The sequence below is a fragment of the Dendrobates tinctorius genome, unplaced genomic scaffold (genome assembly GCF_039654945.1).
Source record: "Dendrobates tinctorius isolate UK_male_01 unplaced genomic scaffold, ASM3965494v1 ptg000035l, whole genome shotgun sequence".
Classification (NCBI taxonomy): Eukaryota; Metazoa; Chordata; class Amphibia; order Anura; family Dendrobatidae; genus Dendrobates; species Dendrobates tinctorius.
In genome coordinates, this window is record NW_027361703.1 from 25,896,962 (window position 1) to 25,911,442 (window position 14,481).

General features: G+C 43.3%; 1 protein-coding gene across 3 annotated transcripts in view; it reads left to right on the forward strand.

The window, feature by feature from the left end:
- ST7 (suppression of tumorigenicity 7) overlaps positions 1-14,481 on the forward strand; it is a 142,859-nt gene that overhangs the window by 91,465 nt on the left and 36,913 nt on the right. For all 3 annotated transcript variants that reach the window (XM_073573348.1, XM_073573347.1, XM_073573349.1), the window contains exons 3-5: positions 3,566-3,725; positions 5,938-5,992; positions 8,422-8,537. In XM_073573348.1, coding sequence (XP_073429449.1) covers positions 3,566-3,725; positions 5,938-5,992; positions 8,422-8,537 — 331 coding nt within the window. The remainder of the gene's footprint in view (positions 1-3,565; positions 3,726-5,937; positions 5,993-8,421; positions 8,538-14,481) is intronic.

A 14,481-nucleotide genomic window follows, 5' to 3' on the forward strand; every position in this document is an offset into this window, starting at 1 on the left:
TAGAAATATAATGAATCTTGTACCCAAGGTCATTTTCCTCACTTGCATTCCTGCCTTGTCTGAAATAGTGCCCACACTAACAGACTAACAGTAACAACTTGCATGTACTGTGCCTGCGCCTCAATGAAACATCAGCTTCTGTTCATGGGCTCACATTGCTTGCAGATATTTTCCTATTAGAGAAGTAGACAGCAGTCAGTTAGGAAAAATGTAGCAGACAAGGCGATGCGTTAGACACTGACACCAGAGCAAAACCTATATTTTCCCAAAAAGTCCTGGACACTTGTTTGGGACGGGGCTGAGTAACTAAAAGCCACATGAAAGAACCTAGACCTGCCATCTGCCTTCAACACACTGGACCTTTTCCCTCTTACTTCAAATTCTCTCATGTCTTGGCATCACAGATTTGGCCTTATCTTGGATCTCGTCATTCATAACAGACCAGACGTTCAGCGTCTCCCATTCAGAACCAGCTCCTCATCTCGCCCCCTATCTGTCGGTGTTCCCCAATTCTCAGTTCTAGGACCACTGCTCTACTGCATCTACACTTTCGGCCTAGTCCCGCTCAGAGTCCCTCTTTCGTTATCATATCTATGCTGATGACGCACAGCTGTACTTCTCTGGATCCTATATTACTTCCTTACTAACCAGAATCTCACAATGCCTGTCTGTCATTTCATCTTTCTTCTCTGCTAGATTTCTATAACTTAACATGGATAAAACAGAATTCTTCATCTTTCCTCCATCTTGCTCAACCTCCTCCCCCCCCCCCCCATCCCCAGCAGAACTATCCATCAAAGTCAATGGCTGCTTACTCTCTCCAGTCCCGCAAGCTTGCTGCCCCAAGGTAACCCTTGACTCTGATTTCTCCTTCAAGCCACATATCCAAGCCCTTTCCACTTCCTACCGACTTCAAACTCTAAAATATTTCCCAGATCCACAAATTTCTTAAGAATAAGCAAAAACACTAGTGCATGCCCTCATCATCTCCCGCCTTGACTATTGCTACTTCCTGCTTTGTGGCCTCCCCTGTAACACTCTTGCAGCCCTCCAATTGAATCTAAACTCTGTTGCTTGACTAATCCACCTGTCCCCCACTATTCCCTGGACTCGCCTCTGTCAATTCATTCACTGGCTCCCCATTACCCAAAGACTCCAGTTCAAAACCCTAACCATGGCATGCAAAGCCATCCACAACCTGTCTCCTCCATACATCTGTGACCTAGTCTCCTGGTACTTACCTGCCATCGACCTTCAATTCTCACAAGATCTCCATCTCTACTCGCCTCTTATTCACTTCCAGCAATCGCATACAAGACTTCTCCTGTGCATCACCCCTACTCTGCAACTCTCTACCCCAACATATCAGACTGTTACCTACCATGGAAAATTTCAAAAGGAACATGAAGACTCAACTCTTCTGACAAGCCTACAACCTGAAGTAACTCGCTCCACCATACAGATGCACGACCAGCTCTACCCTCACATACTGTATCCTCACCCATCCCTTGTAGACTGTGAGCCCTTGCGGGCACGGTCCTCTCTTCTCTTGTACCAGTCGGTGACTCATTTTGCTCAAGATTACTGTACTTGTTTTTTATTATGTATTTTTCTTTTAACTTTTCTGCATTGTTCTCCCTGAGATAATCTGCGGCTTGTGTATAGCCAGCCTAAAAGTCCTGGCTCTGCAGGTCTGTACATGATTTCAATTACAAGAACACACGTTTTTGGCTTTAAAACAAGCAACTGTTGGTGTTATCAAGGAACACATTATTAGCGCCTAATACAGTTTAGATAACGCCAAAATAGATCTGTGACTCTCAACAGGGTCAGGACAGGACAATTCCCATGATAACATTTCAACAGAAGTAAAGTTTGAGAAAGCTAAAAATAACTTTCCTGGGGAAACGCGCGGAGCTTGTGGACACGGGGCTTGTCTGTAGGAGTCGTTTCTTCATGATGAAATGACTGTTCTGTAGTGGTTGCCATTTTGTCTGCGTGCATTGTGTTCCGTGTGAGGGTTACCACTATCAACATCTTACAAAGTTGGCTGCTGTCCAAGGTCTAATATAAGCCTCATCTAGAATGATCTCTGTAGGGATTACATGTTATGAAGAATGAGGTTTTACTTGGTCTTGAATGCTGAGAATTCCGCATAAACATCTCTGGCTCAACCCAATGTACATAGAAATTGCACTAAAGTCACTTTTTTCCTTTTGGATTTGTGACTGTCTTCTTGCTTAAAGCGCCACTCCAGTGTGTTTTATTTAAGGCACCGCAGCAGTGGTGCTTTATATGTAGTTTCCCTGTCTCATAGTCACCTGCTACCACCTTCATCCTTTTTTCCAGTGTCGCTTCCATGTGTCTCCGGCGAAAAGTAACCTGCCGGCAACATTAGTGTTTTCATGGCGTGCCTGTAGGTTACTTCTTACTACAGTTCTATGAGGGCCTCGATCTGGCTATCCTAGACTTGCATTGAGAGCTTGTGATTTGGGTTCTGACACCGGAAGGTGAGTATAAAAGCAGGGGCAAGGGGCTTACATTTATAGCGCCACTACAGCGCTGAACAAAAACCTGCTGGAGTGGTGCTTTTAATAGGTAGAAATATGTAACTGTGGAGAAATTGCCATCATCGCAATGTTTCTGTGCAGCTGCAATGCTGCCTCATAAGGAAATGAAGTGACGTTTTTTTCTAAGCCTGGCTGCCGATGCTCTTACTAATTTGCAGTTGTCACCTATATCTTTTTGTGTCTGATTTTGGTGGACTAAAAATCGAACACTGAGACCTTGAATCCATGCGTTCTCTGTGAGGAAATTAACTTTATTCCTCCCGGCAGCCTCAGGCTTTCAGTCTTAGTGGTGGGCCGGTACATCTTCATTCGCCGCTCTGTAAATGGTTGCGGCAGTAGCCACATACTGGCACTGACTGGCAGTCGGCTCTGCACTAATGCACTGCTGAGCCAGCTGTCAGTCAGTGAATGGCGGCTGTAAACACGCCCTGGCACTAAGTACTGAGCTGTGACTGAAGCCGAACCGGCTGCGCCTCTGACTGAAAGCCTGAGGCTGCCGTGAGGAATAGAGTTCATTTCTTCCCCACTGCTGGGTTTTCAATTCAGCGGCCGCACTGCTTAAGAACGTTATTATCCTTTATTATCCTGCAGATTAACCCCATATCCACAGGTTAATAGTGTTTTTTCACATAACAAGTTCCCGTTAAGCAGAAGACTTTCTTTCTCATTTATACTGTAAAACCACATACCGGTATATTCAGTCTTTCAAGTTTGTTGTGCATCTACAGACTAAAGGTTCCTTTGGTCTAAGTAACTTCTGTAAGACCTGATGCTTTAGAAGATCACAGAAAATTCCTTTTAACTTACAGTATTTAAAGGTTTCTTTTTTATTAAATTCATCAATAACCTCAAGATATGCAAATTTTAGTTATTTTGACGTGTGACTGCTGGATCGGATTTGCCAGTGCTATGTAGATGTGTGTTTTTAAGATGAATGCCCACAATTACACATCCTATTCTATTTATTTTTATTATTTTTTTCCTCTCCTATTTAGATATTTGAATGGTGGTACTTTCGGAAGTATGGAACTTCATTTATTGAGCAAGTCTCTGTAAGTCACTTGCGCCCTCTGTTGGGAGGAGTTGATAATAGCACACCAAGTAACTCAAACACGAGTAATGGGGATGCTGATTCAAGTAGACAGAGCGTTTCAGGTAATGATTAAGTTTATCATTGGAATTAATTTTGACCAAACTCCTGCCGATTCATTTAAATAATATTTTTCATGTGTAGAAAATAGACCATTGACTGAAAACTTGTGTGTTGTCAAAAGTCACTGCATTTAGTTATTGTACGGATTTAATATCTAATGGCATTTCAGAAATGTCATCTTCCATTAGCACTGTACGAAAAAACACTTTCTGAAATAGATCTCAAGGAGTGAAAATGTAATGTTCACATCAGGATAAGAATTCATGCCAAGGTTCTGGTTCAAATCCAGAACAATAAACATTGCCGTAAACCAGTTTTAGTCAATGGACTCATTGATACTTGGTCTTGGAGTGAACTTTTCAATCCATAAGTTGCACCTTAAGATGTTGCTTATGCTGATTGATCCAACTTATGTATACTGCTTTCTGTATTATTTCCCCATATATTCCCCCCCCCCCCCCCAATTTCCCTTTTTTCCTATGTTGCCCCATTCTCACCCTGCCTTTCTTATTATAATATAAATCAATAAAAATATTTGAAATCAAATCTCGCACAATAACGCCATGGCCCTGCCCAGAGGAAGGTGATAAAAAATGAAACTGCTGGAAGAGAGGGTTTTAGGGAATAATAAATTAGTTGAATATTTAAGATAATTTTTCATTTTTAAGACATGAAGAAAATCATTTCTCACATTTTCCTTCTTGAATTGTGCACATGTTCATTCTATAGTTCCGTGCCATTTTGTATCACTCAGACCTGTTACATGCTAAACTTTTTGAGGATCCTTAAAGGGTTTACTTGGCCTTAAACTGTATATTATTCCCCAACCATCTATCTCCGTGCCCACCCTGTGTAAACATGCACTCGGCTCAATCTCAAGTTAGAATAAAAAGGATAAAGTATGACAGCCAACGTGTCTGACCCTCCTTTCCCATGTTATTTGCTCTCTGATGAGAATCTGAACCCCCCCCCACACACACACACGTATACACAGCCGATCAAGGTCTATGACCTTCCAAGGCCACATTTTTTAAATGCTAGATTCCTAAGGTCTGCACTAATTTTTATAAGAATTCTCTTTTAGGTTCTAGAAACATCTAGTGGTAAGGAGCCCCAGAAGTGTAACTCTCGCCATTTGTGAGAATTAGGTTCTCCTGCTCTCTTGATTAGCAGGGAGCTGGAATACTGGTTGGAATCTGGGTGGCTAGTGCAGGGTCTATGACCAGTTCCGAGCAGAGAACTCCAGTCATTATGTGCACGAGGCCTAACACGATAATAGTTTTGTCATGAATTGCGACAATCAAATGATCGCAGATCGTAGTCAGCTTGTGGGACAGAAAAAAAAAAGGCAAAATTCAAAGACCATTAGTGATACAAATAAAAGACCCCACCTAACCACCAAGCAGAATTAAAAATTGTGTATTATACAATTTAGCTATTCTTCCTCCTATTCCCACTAAGATGTTGTCAGACAAGTAGTATACAAGCCCCTACATCGCTGTATTGATGGAAACGTGTAAGAGTTGCATATGTTGGAAAAGTTAATGGAGGGTAGCATTCTTTTTTCCTCCTTACTCTGTCACCCTCAAAACTTAAATTTACCTATTAAACATAGTACAATTTTAGGCTGTGTGCACACGCTGCGGATTTTGCTGCGGTTCTGCAGCGGTTTTGGCCGCTGCGGACCCGCAGCAGTTTCTGCTGCGGTGTACAGTACAATGATTCCCTATGGGAATCAAAAACCGCAGTGCAGACGGTGCGGAATTTTCCGCGCGGATTATCTGCGGTTTTCAATCCGCAGAAAGAATTGACATGTCAATTCTTTCTGCGGATTCTCCTGCGGTTTGCCATCTCCTCTATTGAGGAGATGAAAACCCGCAGGGCAAAACCGCAGAGCAATCCGCAGGTAAAACCGCAGGTCTTTTGACCTGCGGTTTCACCTGCGGATTTTACAAAATCCGCGCGGATGAATCCGCACCTAATCCGCAGCGTGTGCACACAGCCTTACAGTACAAGTGTTGTTGTTTTGGTTTTTTGTAAGCCCCCTCTGAATGTCACCTCAAAAACTCTAGACAAGCATCCTTTAAAAAAAAAAAAAAGTAAAAGATGAGTGATTTTGTTACAGTTGGCTGTATACCTTTTTGTATACTTTTGATCTTAATAAGCCATTTTGTATAGCTGTTTTAATTACCAGTCTACTGTTCTACTTCACAGAATGTAAAGTCTGGCGAAACCCATTAAACCTGTTTCGAGGAGCAGAATATAACAGGTAACTTCTTGGAGAAAATATATACTGTGCACCAAAAAGAATCCATAAACTGCACCACACAACATATAAATGCTGGTTAAAAATAAGACTTCAAAGAGTTGGTCCCTTTCAAAGGTCATGCCATCCTGGATGCTGGTTTAGAAATCAAACCACACTTTACTCACTTTCCCCGGGTCCACCAGTGAGTCTCAGCCGCTGCTCCGATGCCTCTCATTGGCTGCCCTGTGGTCATGTGACGTCCATCTGTGATCCAGCTGCTCTGATTTGGGCGTTTGGTCTACACATATCGGAAGCAGTGGCAGAGACTCACTGGTGAACCTGGGAAGGCGAGTACAGCATGTTTTTTTATTTTTGCGTTTTGTGCAAATTCAATTTGAAAGGGAAGAACCCCTTTACCATACACTTATTAAGGTTTTTTGTTCCAAGCACTGAACATTAAACACACTGCACAAAATATCAATACATCTATATAGCTGTGAAACCTCTTACAAAAAGCTTTGTTGTCCTGAGATGGGATTTATTATTTTTTCTTCTTCTTTATCCCGATTGACCTTCTAAATCCAGTCTCTTGGAGCAGAGTTCTGCTGGAGATTTGGGGAGGGAAATGAGAGAATGATCAGCTAAACCCAGGACTTACTCTGGCTTAACCTCTAATGAATAGGCTGAAGAAGGAAATCTGTTTTCTAGTCTGAGTCATTGGAAGTGTAGGAACTGACTAGCGTAGAATGTGGCATTGCCTTTGTGATGTGCAGGGATTTCTATCTCCTGGCTGTGTAGTCAGATGTCTGTGATGTGCTAATGTTGGAGTATGAGGACCTTGACCCCCCAGCAACCTGCAAAATTCAAGTGTCTGCTGAATAATAGAAAAAAAATCAAGGGCAAAGTTTTTACTCTTTAGAGTACGGTATGTATGCGTTCCTGGAAATATTCGGCATAAAACGTGTCCAAAAGCTCAGTTTAAACAGTAATGAATATTGGCAAGCTTTCTTTAATATGCAAAGAGAACACAAACACGTTATTTTGTTACTTTAGCCACTTATATTAATGGTAAACATGGCTCCATGCTTTTCAGTGTGGCAATACGGGTGATTTTTGGATACCTGTGGATCCGTGTTTTTTGATGCAGGCTTTCCGGGAAATGTTGGCAGCCATAGCTTGCTATCCTCTAGGCTGAATATATAGCTTGTGCTGAAGAGAAGCAAAAAGGTTTTTTTTTTTTTTTTTTAATAAAATCCACACTTGTACAAGTACAGTATTGAGGTCGAATGTAAAATGAATCCATTATCTTTCAGTGCCTTGTCTGATGTTACCATATAAATAACCAACATTGGGGCTATAAAATCAGTGTGTCCTGAGTGTAAAGATGAAATGATTCCTGACCCGTGCAGTCCTTGCGGTTTATGTGTTGCCCATTGTTCTGTGAGACACAAGGTTGTAAGCTATTGGGCATCCTTATAAAGCAGGATTCTTATTCATGGTTCGGTTCATATTATAGTTATCAAATATGGGTGAATAAATGCATGTTTTTCCCTGTGCACAGCGCCATTCATAATGTGTTGTAAGGGAAACAACCGTTCTGGTGATTCTTGAGCAGTTCTCATTAATACTTAAGTAATCGTTGGCTCTGTGCAAAGCACTTTTTCCTTAATGGGAATCTGTCAGCAGGTTTTTGCTATTGAATCTGAAAGCAGCATGATTTAAGGACAGAGATCCTGAATTCATTTATGTCACTTACTGGGCTGCTTGATGTAGTTTCAATGAAATCGGTGTTTTATCAGCAGGAGATTATCACTAGAGGCCTCTTTTTTTTGTCTTGTGCCATGTAGTCCTCCTGCTCTGTGTAGCCCCGTCCCCACCACTGATTGGCTGCTTTCTTTGTACACTACGTACATAAGCAGAAAGCTGTCAATCATTAGTGGGGCACGGAGTTACACAGAGCGCCACATACATAGAGGACTGGTAGATCTGCAGCACAGAAAACTGATTTTATCAAAATTGCAGCAAACAGCCCAGGAGGTGATTAAATCACTGCAATTAGGGTCTTTATCCTGACATCAAGCTGCTCTCAGATTACATAGGAGAAACTTGGTGACAGATTCCCTTTGAAAACATTAAGTGAATATATACTGGATATTTTAGTCTTATGTTGTCCCCTATAGAAAGTAGTTTCCATTCACATATTCAAGTTAATACCATTCCAAATGAGGTTTAAGAAAACTCACACTTCCATGTCGAAGAAGAGCTGCATCCCTGTGTCACACTAAAAATAAAGGTCTCTGGGGTCTAGCAAAATTCTGTCCATAGGGGCAGCCCCGAATCAAGTATTTTCCATTTCAAAGAGCCTGTTTGTAAAAAGAAAGCTGTATTATGTACCATAGTTATAAGTGTAAATCTATTAGTGTATAATCCAGACTTCTGCTGTATTACAGATACACGTGGGTGACGGGACGGGAACCGCTAACCTATTATGATATGAATCTTTCAGCCCAGGATCATCAGACCTTCTTTACATGCGACACGGATCATACGCGACCAGCAGATGCAAGTAAGGACTGCACTTAAGCTTTAATATTTCAAAAAGTTTACAAGCAACCTTTACTGGTGTGGCTGCGCCAGCCCCTCCTGCCCCCGTGTGTCTGCGCCCCCCATATCCTCCCCCCATGTGTCTGCGCCGCCGCATATCCTCCCCCTTCCCCTCCATGTGTCTGCGCCCGCCCCTCCTGCCCCATGTGTCTGCATCCCTGCATATCTTCCCCTACCCCCCATGTGTCTGCGCCTGTCCCTAGTGCCCCGTGTGTTTGTGCGCGCATATCCTCCCCCACCCCCCATGTGTCTGCACCCACCCCCCATGTCTGCGCCTGCCCCGTGTGTCTGCGCCCCCACATATCCTCCCCCCACCCCCCCATGTATCTGTGCCCGCCGCTCCTGCCCGTGTCTGCGCCCCCACATATCCTCCCCCTACCCCCCTATGTGTCTGCGCCCGCCCCTCCTGCCCCGTGTGACTGCACCCCGCATATCCTCCCCCCACCCCCCATGTGTCTGCGCCGCCGCATATCCTCCCCCTTCCCCTCCATGTGTCTGCGCCCGCCCCTCCTTCCCCATGTGTCTGCGTCCCTGCATATCTTCCCCTACCCCCCATGTGTCTGCGCCTGTCCCTCCTGCCCCGTGTGTCTGCGCACGCATATCCTCCCCCACCCCCCATGTGTCTGCACCCACCCCCCATGTATCTGCGCCCGCCGCTCCTGCCCGTGTCTGTGCCCCCACATATTCTCCCCCTACCCCCCTATGTGTCTGCGCCCGCCCCTCCTGCCCCGTGTGACTGCGCCCCGCATATCCTCCCCCCACCCCCCATGTGTCTGCGCCGCCGCATATCCTCCCCCTTCCCCTCCATGTGTCTGCGCCCGCCCCTCCTGCCCCGTGTGTCTGCGCCCCCACATATCCTCCCCCCCACCCCCATGTATCTGCGCCCGCCGCTCCTGCCCGTGTCTGTGCCCCCACATATCCTCCCCCTACCCCCCTATGTGTCTGCGCCCGCCCCTCCTGCCCCGTGTGACTGCACCCCGCATATCCTCCCCCCACCCCCCATGTGTCTGCGCCCGCCCCTCTTGCCCCTAGAAAATTTACTGGAAAGCAGTGCTACCAACTCCTGCTGTTATAATTGTAGAAAATAAATTACTTTTAGAGCAATGTACAGGTTAAAATTGGATGATCTTTGTCCATCAGAAAATTGTTGCATATTTGAGCTTTAAAATTGTTAGCTAGACTGAATGTTCCATTAAGATATCACCCGGATCTGGGGGTGTGCGAGCCTGGCATCATATGTCATTATAGATTTTGTCCGCAGCAGTTACCACTACTTCCCGACAGCCCATAGACTAGAAACATCTGGCCAGTCTAAAACACCAGTGTAGAGGATGCAGTGTCCAAGAGATTGTGGGGTGGAGAGACTGCTGTCAGACCCGGCCAGACTCCCCACAGTGAAGATAAACCTATTTAAGTCTCTGTTCACACATTAGGGGTTTATTTTCTGCGTTTTTTTTTTTTTTAATGAAAATTTCCACCTACGTTTTACAGTACCAGTAGTAAAGTCTAATATGTCAGAAATCTCATGCACACAGCTTGGTTTTTGTTTGTCCTCAGAATATTGTTTAAAGCCTTGGGCTTTGCAGAATGGAGCATGCCACTTCTTTCAGTGCTTTTTTTTTTTTTTTCTCAACGTATTTCACCCATTGAAAGTAATGGGTGGTGCAAAAACCGCAGGTATATATTTTTTTTTTCTGCGTTTTTGGTGCCAAAACCTGAGGAAGTAGAATAAGATTTTAGTACGAAGATGTTTAGACTGAGATGAGGAAACCGACAAACTACTGTCTGCTTAAAGATCTAAGGAGGGAGGTGGAGTACTTGCAATGACCCCATATCTCCTCCTCAGTAATGCCTACGGCCTGTTCTTGCAATGTATACACTGCTGCAGGACGCTACAGGTAACCATCTGTAAGCAACGCAAGAGCCTGCCGTGAACTTTGTAATAGCCCTGAACACTCGCAACACGGGGAAATGTGCCTAATCTCAAAATGGATGACGTGTGCTACATTAAAGGTGTTTTCCCCACAAGTAAAAGTTGATGTTGATTAACCCCTTCACCCCCAAGGGTGGTTTCTTAAAAAGTTGATGTCAGAAGTAGGACATCAACTTAAGAAACCAAGGGTGGTTTGCACGTTCATGACCGGGCCAATTTTTACAGTTCTGACCACTGTCCCTTTATGAGGTAATAACTCTGGAACGCTTCCATGGATCCCGGTGATTCTGACATTGTTTTCTCGTGACATATTGTACTTCATGTTAGTGGTAAAATTTCATTCAAATAACTTGCGTTTATTTGAAAAAAACGGAAGTTTGGCGAAAATTTTGAAAATTTCGCAATTTTCCAACTTTGAATTTTTATGCCCTTAAATCACAGAGATACGGCACACAAAAAGCTTAATAAGTAACATTCCCCACATGTTTACTTTACATCAGCACAATTTTTTTTTAACCAAAATTTTTTTTGTTAGGAAGTTATAAGGGTTAAAAGTTGACCAGCGATTTCTCATTTTTGCAACACCATTTTATTTTTACGGACCACATCACATTTGAAGCCACTTTGAGGGGTCTATATGATAGAAAATACCCAAAAGTGATACCATTCTAAAAACTGCACCCCTTAAGGTGCTCAAAACCACATTCAAGAAGTTTATTAACCGTTCAGGTGCGTCACAGGAATTTTTTGAATATTTAAAAAAAAAAAAAATGAACATTTAACTTTTTTTCACAAAAAAATACTTCAGGTTCAATTTTTTTTTTTTTTTTAACCAAGGGTAACAGGAGAAATTGGACTGGAAAAGTTATTGTGCAATTTGTCCTGAGTACGCTGATACCTGATATGTGGGGGGAACCACTGTTTCGGCGCATGGCAGAGCTCAGAAGGGAAGGCGCGCCGTTTGACTTTTTCAATGCAAAATTGGCTGGAATTCAGATCAGACGCCATGTCACGTTTGGAGAGCCCCTGATGTACCTAACAGTGGAAACCCCCCACAAGTGACCCCATTTTGGAAACTAGACCCCACAAGGAACTTATCTAGTTATGTGGTGAGAACTTTGAACCCACAATGGCTTCACAGAAGTTTATAACGTACAGCGGTACAATTAAAGAATCATATTTTTTCCAAAAAAAGGTTTTTTCACCCCCAATTTTTATTTTGCCAACGGTAACAGGACCCTAAAAGTTATTGTGCAATTTGTCCTGAGTACGCTGATACCCCATATGTGGGTGTAAATGACTATTTGGGCGCATGGCAGAGCTAAGAAGGAAAGCAGCGCCATTTGACTTTTTTGGCTGGAATTGAGATCGGACACCATGTCGCGATTGGAAAACCCCTGATGTGCCTAAACAGTGGAAACCCCCCACAAATAACACCATTTTGGAAACTAGACCCCCCAAGGAACTTATCTAGATGTGTGGTGAGCACTTTGAACCCCCAAGTGCTTCACAGAAGTTTATAACGCCCGGGCGTGAAAATAAAAAAATCATTTTTTTCCACAAAAGATATTTTTGCCCCCAATTGTTTATTTTCCTATGGGTAACAGGAGAAATTGGACCCCAAAAGTTGTTTTGCAATTTGTCCTGAGTAGGCTGATGCCCTATATGTGGGGGTAAAACACTGTTTGGGCGCATGGCAGAGCTTGGAAGGGAAGGAGCACCATTTGACTTTTTCAACGCAGAATTGGCTGGAATTGAGATCAGACGACATGTTGCATTTGGAGAGCACCTGATGTGCCCAAACAGTGGAAATCCCCAATTCTAACTCCAACCCTAACCCCAACACACCCCTAACCCTAATCTCAGCCCTAACTCTAACCCTAGCCCTAATGGGAAAATGGAGATAAATACATTTTCTTTTAATTGTATTATTTTTCCCTAACTAAGGGGGTGGTAATGGGGGTTTTGATTTACTATTTATAGCTGGTTTTTATTTTTGGCCGCTGTCACACGCTAAAAGATGCTTTTTATTGTAAAAATAGTTTTTACATCACCACATTTTGAGAGCTATAATTTTTCCATATTTTGACCCACTGAGTCATGTGAGGTCTTATTTTTTGTGGGACGAGTTGACGTTTTTATTGGTATCATGTTCAGGCACGTGACATTTTTTGATCGCTTTTTATTCCGATTTTTGGAACGCAGAATGAACAAAAACCAGCATTTCATGAATTTCTTTTGGGGGTGCGTTTACACCGTTCCGTGTGCTGTGAAATTAAGACTGTTTTATTCTTCGGGTCGGTACGGTTACAGCGATGCCTCATTTAGGTCTTTTTTTATGTTTTGGCGCTTTTATGCAATGAAAACAATTTTATATAAAAAATTATTTTTGCATCGCTTTATTCTGCGAGCTATAACTTTTTTTTATTTTTTAGCTGATGATGCTGTATGGCGGCTCGTTTTTTGCGGGACGAGATGATGTTTTCAGCGGTACCATGGATATTTATATGCGTCTTTTTGATCGCGCGTTATTGCACTTTTTGTTCGGCGGTATGATAATAAATCATTTTTTGCTTCGTTTTTTATTTTTTAAGGGGTTCGCTAACGGGGTTAACTAATGGGACAGTTTTATAGGGCGGGTCGTTACGGACGCGGCGATACCAAATATGTGTACTTTTATTGTTTTTGGTTTTTTTTGTTTATTTCCAAAAAATTTATTAGGGAATATTTTTTTTTTTTTTTTTTTTTTTTTTTTAATTAGCGATTTTTTTTTTTTTTTTTTTTTTTTTTAATTATTTTTACACTTTTTTTTACTTTATTACATTGTCCCAGGGGGGACATAACTGTCATGTGACAGATCGCTGATCTCTCACATCACAGATCACTGTGACAGAGCAGTAATCTGTCACAGGCACTGCACTTGGCTTCCTCGTGCCTGCGCTTTGCAGGCACTGAGGAAGCCAGCTCCCTGCAGGCCCCCGAAGGTCCCCATCGCCGTCTTGGATTCGGGGACCTGCAGGGATGGAGCCCCCCGCAGCAGCGCTGCACATTGCGCTGCTGTGGCGGGCTCAGGGAAGCACGGAGGGAGCCCCCTCCCTGCCGATGCTTCCCTTTAACCCCCGGTACACCGCGATCGTGTTTGATTGCGGTGTGCAAGGGGTTAACGTGTCTGTGACCGCCCCTGACATATTGTGCCAGGTGTCAGCTGTGATAATCAGCTGACACCCGGCCGCGCTCACCACGTGAGCGCCGCTTATCGCGCTAGACGTACTATCCCATCCATGGGCATAGGGGCCCGGGTCCCATGGACGGGATAGTACGTCTGATGTCAGAAAGGGGTTAATGAATAGATCTCGGAATAATAATAAATTCCACAATTGGATGTGTTTAAATAAATGTTCCTGTGCTGAGATAATCTTATAAATGTGCTCCTGCTGTGTGCGGTGTAATTGCTGTGTCTGACCATACAGGGACATGGTCTGATCATACCACAGCTCCTGGGCAGGGGAGGAAGCAAAAGAGTATACAGACAGGATTTAATGGGATCATGGTTGATTCTTACTTTGAAGCAAAACATTGTTTATAAACAGGCATGGAGATGTTTTACCTTTCAAAAAAGAATTGGCTGTGATCCTATGCTGTAATGTCTTTATTTTCTTTTGCTATATCCCCTCCCCTGGCATGTGGTATGATCAGACCATGTCCCTGTATGGTCAGACACAGCCATTACACAGTACACAGCAGGGGCACATATATGATTATCTCAGCACAGGAACATTTTATTTAAACACATCCAATTGTGGAAGTCATCATTATTCAAATTTCTATTAAAATTAATCCTTGTTCTTGGGAAAACCTCTTTTAACCTTTTTATAACCTATGACACGTGGGTACATCATAGGTCACCTCCCCCTCTTTGGTGAGGGCTCACCTTTTCCAGCACATGACAACTGATCTGATCAGCTGTCATGTG